The sequence below is a fragment of the Ranitomeya variabilis genome, chromosome 5, assembly GCF_051348905.1.
Source record: "Ranitomeya variabilis isolate aRanVar5 chromosome 5, aRanVar5.hap1, whole genome shotgun sequence".
NCBI lineage: Eukaryota > Metazoa > Chordata > Amphibia > Anura > Dendrobatidae > Ranitomeya > Ranitomeya variabilis.
The window spans coordinates 490,989,001-491,001,409 of NC_135236.1; the positions used below are offsets into that span (position 1 = coordinate 490,989,001).

Sequence of the window (12,409 nt, forward strand, 5' to 3'; positions counted from 1 at the left end):
ACCTCAGAGGGATTTGTACCAAGATGTGAAAGAACTACTGTTGCATATGCTATGTAATGGAGTAATATGTGAAAGCCAAAGCTCCTGAGCGGAATCCATTGTGTTAGTTTGAAAGAAAGATGGAACACTGAGGTTCTGTGTAGACTACCAATGACTGAAAGCTTTCACTGTGTAGAACCTCTATACCCTACTCAGAATTGAGGATTCACTGTCTGCTTTGGGAAAGGCAAAGTACGTCTCCTCTCTCGACCTAGCCAGTGGCTACTGGCAGGTTCTGGTAGCTGCTGAAGACAGTCCAAAGACAGCCTTCGTCCTCCCTATGGGCCTATTCAAATTTAACCGGATGCCTTTCAAGCTGACAAATGCACCAGGGACGTTCCAGCGCTTGATGAAAAGATGATTGGGAGATTTGAATTTTGATGCGACCTTGACATATTTTGATGACATCATCATCTACTATCCCATGTTCGAAGACCATCTTATCAAGCTGGAACAGTTATTAGAGCATCTTGAGAGGCATGGGCTAAAGATCAAGCGTCAAATAATAATTAGAGAGGATATGAGGTGCGTTCACAGTCAGGGGTCCACTGCAGAAAGGACACCTGCTGCTCAGTAATGGCGGACTAGATGGCAGTATAATGTGAATACACACACATTAACTGTTAGCTTCACCAGGTGTGAAGGAAGCGAACCCTGTTGTGTCACAGGGCCACGATACCGCACAGAGAGCGCAAGTAAAGAGTCACAGAACTCTGTCCCAAGACACGGGGAAAGAGTTCCTCTAGACCTCTTAGGCTCGACATCGCTACTGTGGTGTCAGGGATAGAACTGAACTAATAACTTATCACACAAGAGAGCGTACAACGCCGCTCTGGCGGACGCCACTAACCACCCTAACGAGGACCAGGAAAGCGCACTAAGCGTACGGCGCCGCACTGGCGGTCGCTGCTGAGAAGACGCTGAATTGTGTGCTGGATGTGCAGAGTAGCACTGTCTGGCACTAGGTAGATTCCACCATTCGCGAGCAGGCAACAACACTAGGAATGGGAATGATTCGGAGCTTTCATCCATCGACAGACATACATCCACACACACATTAGCAAGTTTACACTAGCGCATGGCCGAGTGGCCATGCAAACCTTTTATAGCAGTAGTGCTCCGGGACCTTCCTGATGGTCCAATAGGAGCCACAACAGGACCTGAGCATGTGACCCCTGACCTCCAATGGGAGGTCGTCCCATGGGCATGCTTAGTATGGGAAAAGCAGGACTTAGTCCTAGAAAGGCCTGCTCACTGCTGATCAGTGCTGGCTACAAAGGCGGAGCCTGGAAACTGGAAAGACAGCAGTAACCATTCGCACAGTATCAGCTTGAGCCAGACGCTGGGACTGATGTCTCCGCTGAGCAGGTTCCACTGCGGCTGGATGAGAATGGGAGACCGCAGCGGACCTGGTTCGAGCTTCCCCCTGTGCACTTAGGAGTCTCTGCCTAGAGGAGGACGCCTGTAGTGGCAGAAAGAAAGCATGAGTGAGCCAGGTCATCGCTTCCAGCTCTAGTGTACCGAACAGGGGTCAAGACAAAAGAGCAGACAGGGTGGGGGACAGATGGAGCAAAGGAGGCTCAAAGTACATTAGTAAACTTTGTCAGGAGGACTTACAGCCTAGCAGGAACAACCAGAGACTCCCGCTAGGGCCATTCCTTAAGAAGAAGCCAAAGTAGTAGCTCTAACAGGGACAAGTGTATCACCCTTGTCAGAGGAACACTAGTATAATTTCTGAGAGACTTTACTGCCGTTCTAATTGTACTTTAAAACTCATTATATGTTCTGTACTGTTTAATCTACTTGTGATTACCCTGTTCAAACTGCTTAACTGTTTAACTACTGCAAGTCCCTGTTCTAAGGGCAGGGTGGCATAAACACTTCTATTTAACATGTTAAAGGAGTTTATATGGTGACACATTCCCTTGCAGATGAAAAACAGATTATTTGACATGTTATATTTGCAATATAAAGTTATACTGTATCTAGCTTGCATTTCTTATCCCAAGTGCAGAGGATGGCACATTGTGGAAAAAAATAACTTCAATATGAGTGAATATTGCTTCTGAGCAGTGTTATCATTGTCTTACAAACTACCGTACATGCTATTTTAATTATATGAACACTAAAAAGCAAATACCAACATCATGAAAAGGAATGATTCAAAATTTCCAAAATTTTCAAAGTACTTCACTATCACCCCAATATATAATTGTTCTTTCTACAGTTTTCTGGAGTAATTTGCTCTTTAGTGGATAATATATAGTATATGTGCTTTATTATCTATAAGATTTCCTCCATTTATTGTCATCTTTCATTTTTAGGCCTTTCTTAAGATTTTTTTAGATAGATTTACAAAATGCAACTTTTTTCAAATGTCGCATTTTTTGGCACACCTTACTACAGTCCTTGCCTATAGAAAGAATTCTGGCAGAATTTTTACTTTGTCATATTTTTAGACAAACATCCAACTTTTAGGCTATCTGCACACGTCAGGATTATTTGCAGAAAATTCCTGAACAAAACCGGATTTTTTCCGCAGGAAATCCGCATGCGTTTTTTGCGCGTTTTATCACGTTTTTCTAGCAGTTTTTGAGTGTTTTTTGTGCGGATTTTTTGCGTTTTTTTCCGGAGCTTCCCAATGCATTAAATAGCAGTAAATCCGCGAAAAATCCGCAAAATTAATGAACATGCTGTGTTTTTTTTCCGCGATGTGTTTTATCACGGAAAAAAACGCAACATATAAACAAAAATTGCGGATTGCATTCTATTAATAGGATGCTTAATGGATGCGTTTTTTTCACGGTTTTATCACCTTTTTATAGCGGAAAAAAGGCAAAAAAAACGCAAAAAATCCGGAACGTGTGCACACTAAAAGCTGCAAAAAAAACTGTTACAGACAACAACAAAAAAATTTTTGATTTTGCACCAAATCTGTGAACTGTGTGAGCCATTTTGAAGAATTTGTTGCAAAAAAAATCAGCAAATTCCACAAGACAAGCAAAAAAAGTGACGTCAATAAATCACAAATGATGAATCAAAAACCTATTATTTTCTATTTCTGCTTTAGCATATTATATTATATATCTATAAAAAAAATTAATTTTGCTTACCAGATAATAGACTGACTACTACTCCAACAATAACAGCTATGATTGTACCAATAGTACTAAAGTACAGATAGGACATTGAGTACCAATCATCAGCCAGTGCTGGTCTGGAAAATAAATGGAAACAAATGTAAAAACTGGATATTCATATTTATAAAGATACAATAATTATCTACAGGTAATAGTAATCTAATTTTTGTTTCTTTAAAAAAAATGCCATGCTCTTACAGTGATATAGGCCTTTTTATTTAGGGCAAATTTTTAGGGTCTTTGCTAAGAGGGGTATTACTTAGAGCGTAATAATGCATTGCGGCCTAAAGATATGCCCCCAGAAAATTCAGTAAAGCCACACATTTTGCTAAAAGACATAAAATGTATCACTACATATAAAGGCTCATATCTCTGGAACAAAATTGTGGATTTAAAAAACAAACAAAAAAAAAAAGCAAAAGCATAAAACGCAGGAGGGCACAGGTAATAAAGTAAGAAAAAAAAAGGCCAGATTTGACCTTGTGACAAGTTCTCTTTAAGGTTTTTTTTTATTATTTTTCTTACAAGTGAGAGTAATTGCTGACACCATTAGGGAACAACTCTGTTCAGAACATTAATAGATAGCTAACATTCCTAATTCTGGGCAACAGACCAAAGACTTGGAAAAAATTGTATAGCTACTTCCTTCATGTTTTTGTGTATTACTGATGTCCAAATATGTCATAATGTAAAAGCCATCAGCTATCGCATGAGTTCTTGATAGTCATGATGATAAACAAATGTCATCATCACACAGAAAATTCTAGAATAGATTTGTTAGATTTACGGTAATCAGGTGGTAACAACTACTTATTCCTTAGCCCGTAAGTAGGAAAGTTATTGAGATATCATGTCAAGATAATTAATATCTTAAACAGCGTATTATACTTTTTTATAGTCTGAATTCTAGGGTCAATTGTTTTTTCCTACAGTGGCAGGATTGCTTTCTAATTACTGATACATTTCAGCCTGTGTCTTGACTTTCCATGGCTTTTTGCACCTCTCTACTTTTCCCCTGTGTAATTTCTCAGTATTACACATAACTTCATTTATGGGCATCTATGGTTTGAGTTCTTTGCCTGTGTGGATTGGATGGGTTGTTGCTGACATCTGGTGAGAATTTCATGTCAATAGCACATTTAAAAATAATAACATTAATTACAAAATTGGTGATGTGTTCAATACTCATTTCATAAGCTGTATATTCACGATTTGGTCTAATTCTATCAATTATTTCTGTGACAGTCAAACATTATTTCAAAACGTCTTCGTTTCACTAGCATTAATGTCATACAGTGCCAGATACATCACATACCTCTCACTAACATCCCCCATTAAGTCTGTCACTAGGGGCAGTGCTGTTGTTGTCCAGTTGGTATCGATGGTACTAAAATTACAGCCTTCTATAGACAAGTGTTTAGGCAATGATCTTATAGGAAGCGGAGGGTAAATCTGAGATCCAATCCCAACCCACAATGAAACTGTGAATCCAACCAGGAGACCAACTATTGCACCCTGCAATACAAAACAAGACTGGATTTAATGGGTTGGGTTGAAGATGAAATAAAAATAGAAAATATGTATATTGGAGAGAGTATCGTAAGGAGATGGCAATAGCTAGCTAGCACTAGGACATAACATAGCAATGAAACAAATATGGAAAAAAAACTAGCTGACATGCCTTTTCCTGTCTGCTCCACGCAAATTGGCCTTGTCTAGGAGTAAGAAGGCTGCTGGACAACTGAAATATTATATAAGTTTATCAAAGAAGAATTTACAATCAATGCGTGATTATATGTACTTACTAATGAGTTTACAAAGGGAAAGAGGATTCCTAAAGAAAATAGCCCCAGCAATGGACCTCCAACCATGCCAAAAATAGAGAGCGCTGCCTGTATAAAATATAGACATAAGTTTAATTGAGGACGGACATACAATGTTTTATCGTCAACTCAAAAGCTACAGTGTCTCGTTTCATGGTTCATAATTCAAAATTATAACAAAACAATACTTCATACACTATGTTTTATATTTGTTTTAGATTTCATAGCCGTGAGCCATCTTACACGGAACACCAAGTATCAGTTTCTTGTAGAAGGAGAAGTGATCAACGTTTTTGTATAACACACTCTTAATGGATGTAAGAAGATCCCTTACTTGTAATAATCCTCCCATCATGGATGCCAAGCCAGCCATGCCAATACACACAGCACCATAGAAGAAACCTGAAAAGTATACAAATCTTTTAGAAGCTTGGTACATGTGAAAAATGAATTTGGTATATTTTTAAATAGATAATTTTATGTGTGAATACACCCCTTAACATTGAAATTAGAACACCAAGAAGTAAAATTCATAATTATGGAAATCACAGAATAAAATGTTAATTTCATTGCAAATGATGAAAAGATGGAAACAAAATTTTCAAAATATTTCAGCTTATTTAGCATCAAGTAAACGTGCAGAAATATATGCACTTGCATGGCTAGCTATGTTAGCAATGAGGTTATTAGTGGTCACCAGAGGAATGTTCTGTCATGTTGAATGCACTTGCTCATGCAATTAATCAAGATCTACCGCTGGCAGCTCTCTTAGCAATCGACGACCAATGACGAGCCAGAAGACAAGTCCAGAGATGCTGCAGTCCATGGCATCACATTTAGGTCCCACAAGCTGCTCACAGTAGTTTGAGCAACATACAGTTTGCCATGATGTTAAATTACAGCTTAATTCCATAATCCCAGAAATAGGATTGGTGTGACGTTCCCTTATGAAGACCTCCTCATTGTGTTGCCCAAATGGTCTTATCAAATAAAAATGTTGCATATTGATCCATTCTGCACTGCAAGTGAACACACCGAGCCCAAATGGTGAAATCTACTAAAACCATCAGAAGATGTTTACACGGCAATTGATTATGAGCCAGACATGCAGCTATAGGTGTTCCACTGACATCTATAAATACCTCTTTGTGCAGAGCAATTCTGGAATGGAGGCTGGAATGGTAGGCTATCGTCTTCACAGATGAATCCTACTTTGGGGAGCAATGATAGCCACAGATTGATCTGGGGACCACATCAAGGTGTCCCAGGGTCAGCTTTCCAGCAAGATGCTAGGTCGCATGTTGCTCATGCTATTGTGAGTAGCCTACATGGCCTAAATGTGCTACTCTGGCCTGCACTGTCTCTGTCTTGTCTGCACATCATTGGTCAACAATTGTAAAAAGAGCTGCCAGCAGCGATCTTCACGATTTTAATGACCAAATGCATTCAGCGTGGCCGAACATTCCTCAAACAGCCAATAATATCCTTGCTAATAGCAGCCAAGGCATATACTGTAAGTGCGTGTATTTCTGCATGTGGCACTCATGCTTCATAATGAATAAATCGAGATGTTATACAAACGTTGTTTCCATTTTTTAATTATTTGATATCATCAAAATGTTTATCGATCCTGGGATTTTCATAATTCTGCAACTTTTGCTTCTTGGTGTTGTAATTTCAATATTGAGGAGTGTATTTATAGGAGGAAAACCTGGATAAATTACATAGAGCGGTGGTGCAATTTATACTTTTGTTTTCTTAGTTCAGCAATTCACTATCTCTTACTCTCTCCATATCCAGTTGCCCACATTTCACAGCGATGATAATTTAATTATCCCCATAACTCCAAGCTGCACAGCATTGATCCATTTTGTGCAGAAGACTAAATACAGAACGGCACTGAAGCAGGTAATAAATACAGGGGAACTTTTCTCAGCAAAATGTTTGTAATTTAAAGGGAGGCTGACAGGAGGTTTGAGCATTGGAAACTGCGGACAGTACTTTATAAGTGATGGACTTGGTGTAATGGACCTTTCAGCACTTGGATCACATTAAACGGGCCACACAATGGAATAGTGGCTGCAAAGCTGAATAAAAATGGAGTTTTTATTTTTTCCACTCTGTTGAAGAGATATTAGCTTATAAGGTGTATGTTATAATTTATGTTAAGTTCATGGGGGCGTTACCAGAAGATCAGAAGGGCATGCTTTCTCCTGTGATAAGTAATGATAGACAGTCCTGTTTTCAGCCTTGATCTCTGCAGCTTCAGAGTAGAATAGAGAGGAGCATGATTACACCTTTAGGTCGGAGTCTGACTAGCATATGGCATCCGATATGCTAATGACCATCGACTCCTGCTCTGCTGCGAGCGGGATCAGAGTGCTATGCTACTTTGCTCCAGTCCTCTAGCACAGCGAGAATCGGAGCACAGCTGGGGAGGAGACGGAGAAATCAATTTCCCCATCTCCCCTGCTGCCTGCATCGGAGCATATCGCACTGCACTCAGATGATATCCGATGTGCGTTGTGTCACTCGCACCCATGGGCTTATATGGATGCGAGTGAGCCGGAACTCAACAGAGTCTCGGTGCCAATCAGAGCATGCTGCGATTTCACACGCACGGGCGAATACTTCAGAGAAAAAATACGCTGATGTGTATTGCCCCATAGAGTAACACTGGGCTGAGTGCTATGAGATGTTTTATCGCATAGCAGTCGGCAATATTGTACGGTAGTAAGATTCCAGCCTTAGCTCTTTCATCTCATGGCAGTCAGGGTGAGGGTATGAAAAGCAAAACTGAACTGAGTGTGATTATATACTGTACACCTCTGCAGCTCTCCCACCATGATGTTGTCAGTTCTGCTGTATACCCCTCCCCCACACTGACTGCCATGGGATGAAAGTAGAAGGTGTAATCTCACTAAGTTCTGCTTTGTAATACACAGTAAATGCAGAGATCAGGGTTGAGAGCAGGACTGTCTATCATTACATGTGTCAGAGTAGATGATATGTTCTAGGGGTGTGTTCTGCTTTCCCCAATTGTCACGTTCGCAGGTGTTGCACGTGGTTCATGGATCCACTGTGCCACAGGGCAGTGCCTGCCTTCTGGCTAAGTGGCTACCAGGTGTTCAGGACACCGGTCACACCGGGACCAGGGATTGGGGTACAGGACCATGGCCACACCGGGACCAGGGAACCTCACAACTGCACTGAAGAAACACCACACTTCCAAATGACTAAATGTGTTTCTTGGCACCTCCACATTGGAGAGGGTGCCTTTTAAACAAGATGCCTCTCAGATATTGCTCCCAGGTGCCGGGTGCTGAATCCTGATCTCATCATTGCTGCCTGGCTTCCCTGCGATCAGCGTGACCAGGCAACGCTGATGAGAGTTGAAGTCAGCACCCGCTGTCTGTGTATCATGTGTACTAAGTAAATACATTTTTTTTAAAAAAATGCGTGGGGTCTCCCTTATTTTTCTGTCAGTTATTATCTCACTTGCTCCTTTCGAAATCCACGATAGTTTGGTCTCACTGAGAGATTTGAAATAAGGCTTCACAAGGTCTTCTACTGTAACGGCTGCCAAAGCATTTATACTGGATGACACCGTGCTGAAAAACATATGAAAGAGTGGAATTAGTGGTAGTATTTTTATTTTATAGTAATAAAAAACAGAAGTAAAATGGTTCATGATGTGCAGACATATATTTAAATTACATTGAAAAGAAATGTTTTACCTTAAGGTCCCACTGTATGCACATGCTACAAACAATCCAGGAAGTCCTGGATAATCCCGCAAAATGTCAAGAGATAGGTAAGGCATCAGCTGTGGGCAAATAAGATGATATATCTAATATAATCTATACCCTAAAGTATAACAAAAGAATATTAGATATTGCAATGCATTGGTCATTTTGTAGATATGGAGTGATTTAAAAACTTGAAAAGTTTCCAAGTCTTTAGGGTTTCTGGAGTATTAATCAAACACATAAGAAGGCATGCGCTTTTGAGAAAATGGCATGGCAGTTCAGACAACTATTAATAACGTCATTGATAGCATGCCAAAGGCATGTAAGTGCGCACTTTTGCAAGTCACTGTTTACAAAAGCAGAGCAAAACACATAGTGGAATTTCCTTCAGACAAGATACTTTAAACAAAATGAAAGGTTTTCAATTTAGATGACTGAGTACTCATGCTTAATTAAATAGCAAGTTTTAACAGTTCTATAAAAACAAGCTCTTCAGATAAAAGACCAGAAAAAATTATATTCAAAAATGTACATGGTTTAAACATCTCCCTGCCTCTTCTCTCACTTACAATTTTTTGAGAGGAAAGACAGGTCGTATGTTATCTTTTTTTGCATTTTCAATATTCATTAATAAAAACAAATTGAACATAGGATTAAGATTAGGTTTAGGAATAGAGTTAAGCTTATGATTAGGACTAAAAGATTAGGGTTAGTACTAGGGTAAGGACTATGAATAGACTTAAGCTGGAGTTACACTAAACGACTTACCAACGATCACGACCAGCGATACGACCTGGCCATGATCGTTGGTAAGTCGTTGTGTGGTCGCTGGGGAGCTGTCACACAGACAGCTCTCTCCAGTGACCAACGATCAGGGGAACGACTTCGGCATCGTTGAAACTGTCTTCAACGATGCCAAAGTCCCCCTGCAGCACCCGGGTAACCAGGGTAAACATCGGGTTGCTAAGTGCATGGCCACGCTTAGTAACCCGATATTTACCCTGGTTACCATTGTAAAAGTAAAAAAAAAAAAACACTACATACTCACATTCTGATGTCTGTCACATCCCCTGCCGGCGTCCACCGGCGTGCACTGAATGTGTCAGCGCCGGCAGTAACAGCGGTGACGTCACCGCTGTGCTCTGCTTTACGGCGGGTGCTGACACAGTCAGTGCAGGGAAGCTCTCGGCAGCAGCGCGTGCATTAGCAGCGCTCTTGCCGAAAGCAGTTTTAACCCTGTGGACGCCGGGGGACGTGACAGACATCAGAATGTGAGTATGTACTGTTTTTTTTTTAACTTTTACAATGGTAACCAGGGTAAATATCGGATTACTAAGCGCGGCCCTGCGCTTAGTAACCCGATATTTACCCTGGTTACAAGTGAACACATCGCTGGATCGGCGTCACACACGCCGATCCAGCGATGACAGCGGGTGATCAGCGACCAAAAAATGGTCCTGATCATTCCCCAACGACCAACAATCTCCCAGCAGGGGCCTGATCGTTGGTCGCTGTCACACATAACGAGATCGTTAGCGGGATCGTTGCTACGTCACCAAAAGCGTGACGTTGCAACGATATCGTTAACGATATCGTTATGTGTGACTCAGCCTTTAGGATGAAGGATAGGGATGGGGTTTTGGGTACTCTTACACACTACACTAATGTTTGATGCACCCACTAATATTGGCGAGATTGGCTGGCAGTCTAATATGTATGGTAGCGAGAATGTTGATTTTTCAGCAACATTAAAAATTATTTCTCCTGATGAATGTTTTTACTACTTTATCAAGTGATTGGTAGCCTGATTAAAAAGATCAGGAAGCAAGCCTTCTACGGAATTCTTGCTGCACATTATAAGGTAGTCTAAGTGTATTCTTAGGGGGTGTCATATATAGTAGTTGCCATGCCTCAAGCATCTCTAACCTCGCTTTGCCACTATGAACATGCATTTTTTGATGCACACAAAGAGTTCTGTAACACAATTGACATGCTACTGATTTTAAAATCTGCACTGCATGTCAATTTACAAATAGTAAAAAAAATCTGCAGTGTACACATTGGGTGAGGAGAGCCACGGACAGTCCATGCATCTCAGTCTGTGCTCAGACTGTGACAAATGGTTGAGTGAATGCGGCAAGAATGATTGTCCAGAAGGACAAGGTGCATGCTTTTGGAGGATGGCCTGGAGTCAAGAAGGGCAGCAAAGAACCATTTCTCTCCAAGAAAAACATCAAGTACAGACTGACATTCTGCACAGAATTCAGGGATTAGCCTGCAGAGGTCTATGGTAAAGTTATTTTCTCTGATGAAGCCTCCTTCAGACTGTTTGAGAAACCTGGAAGATTGATTATTGATTGTCTAGAGAAGTAAAGGTGTGAGCTACCATGAGTCCTGTGTCTTGCCAACTGTATCTGAGATCTGAGATCATTCATGTTTGAGGGTTGCGTTTCATCCAGGAGAGTGGGTTCACAATTTTTCCTAAGAACACTGCCATGAATAATAAATGGGATCTAAACATTCTCCAAAAGCAACTTCTCCCAATGATCCAGGAGAAATTTGGTGATGAACAATGCTTTCTTTCAGCATGATGGAGCACCATGTCACAAGACAAAGTGATAACTAAGTGGCTGGGTGAAGATGAAATTTAACTTTTTGGTCCTTGGCCAGGAAACTCAGAGATCTCAATCCTATTGAGAATCTGTGATCAACTCTATAAAAGCATAAGGCTAATAAACATATATAAAATGTGATAAAGCACTGATTAAGCAAGAATGTTTTTCCAGGATTTAGCCTACTAGCTGATATCTGGGAGCTAGGGCAAATTGCAGAAGTCTTGGAAAATAAGAGACCACACTGTAAATGTTGAGTCTTTGCATAAAATGATGCATTTGTTAATAAAAGTTTAAAAACTTTATGCTTATAATTGTATTTCAGTAACTATAGAAACATCTGTCGGGGCGCGTTCATGCATTCACCCTCATTCATTTGTTCACATTTTGTGCCTGCCATTTCTATACACTCTGCTTTACTTCCACTGTGCACTCGGGACAGTCTGCCCTCTTTTGTGTTTGCAATATCTGGCACTTCCACACAGTGACGATGTGTACATAAAGACGACTATATACAGATCCTCTACAGCTGTATATGCACGTCATCCCCATCTTTGACTTTTTCTGCGCCATTTTTTCTTATGCTATCCTTACTACATTTGTTTGACACCCTGTTTCCCTCTGCAGCTCTTTGGTCATAAAGCCTTACTACCTTCTGTGTACAGTGACATGTTATACGGTTACCTTCTTTTAACCATTGACCTCACCTTTAACTGATTACATCCCCCTCCTTACTTAGGCATTCGCCACTTTTTATGTATCTTTCACCTTCCTTTGACACAAGTATTTACATTCTTCCCCTTGATACACCCGATTGGTGTTGTTTACCTCTTACATATTTGTGTTCTATATATTTACATGTTTGGTACCCCTGGTACCCCACTACTTGGTCTATTGTCTTTCATGCTCGTCTCATGTTAATTATGTCATCATCAGTATATGTGGTCACACCTGTGTGTGCAGGCACTCTTTGTATGTTGTTAGTGCCATCTTTTACCCTTTCTTATCTTTGTCTAAATAAAAACAATGTTTTATCCTTTACAACC

At 40.5% G+C, this 12,409-nt stretch overlaps 1 protein-coding gene across 2 annotated transcripts in view; it reads right to left on the reverse strand.

The window, feature by feature from the left end:
* LOC143776332 (sodium-coupled monocarboxylate transporter 1) overlaps window positions 1-12,409 on the reverse strand; it is a 78,124-nt gene that overhangs the window by 12,837 nt on the left and 52,878 nt on the right. For both annotated transcript variants that reach the window (XM_077265601.1, XM_077265599.1), the window contains exons 8-13: window positions 8,740-8,828; window positions 8,501-8,613; window positions 5,337-5,404; window positions 4,985-5,071; window positions 4,495-4,694; window positions 3,153-3,256 (exon numbers count right to left, since the gene is read on the reverse strand). In XM_077265601.1, coding sequence (XP_077121716.1) covers window positions 3,153-3,256; window positions 4,495-4,694; window positions 4,985-5,071; window positions 5,337-5,404; window positions 8,501-8,613; window positions 8,740-8,828 — 661 coding nt within the window. The remainder of the gene's footprint in view (window positions 1-3,152; window positions 3,257-4,494; window positions 4,695-4,984; window positions 5,072-5,336; window positions 5,405-8,500; window positions 8,614-8,739; window positions 8,829-12,409) is intronic.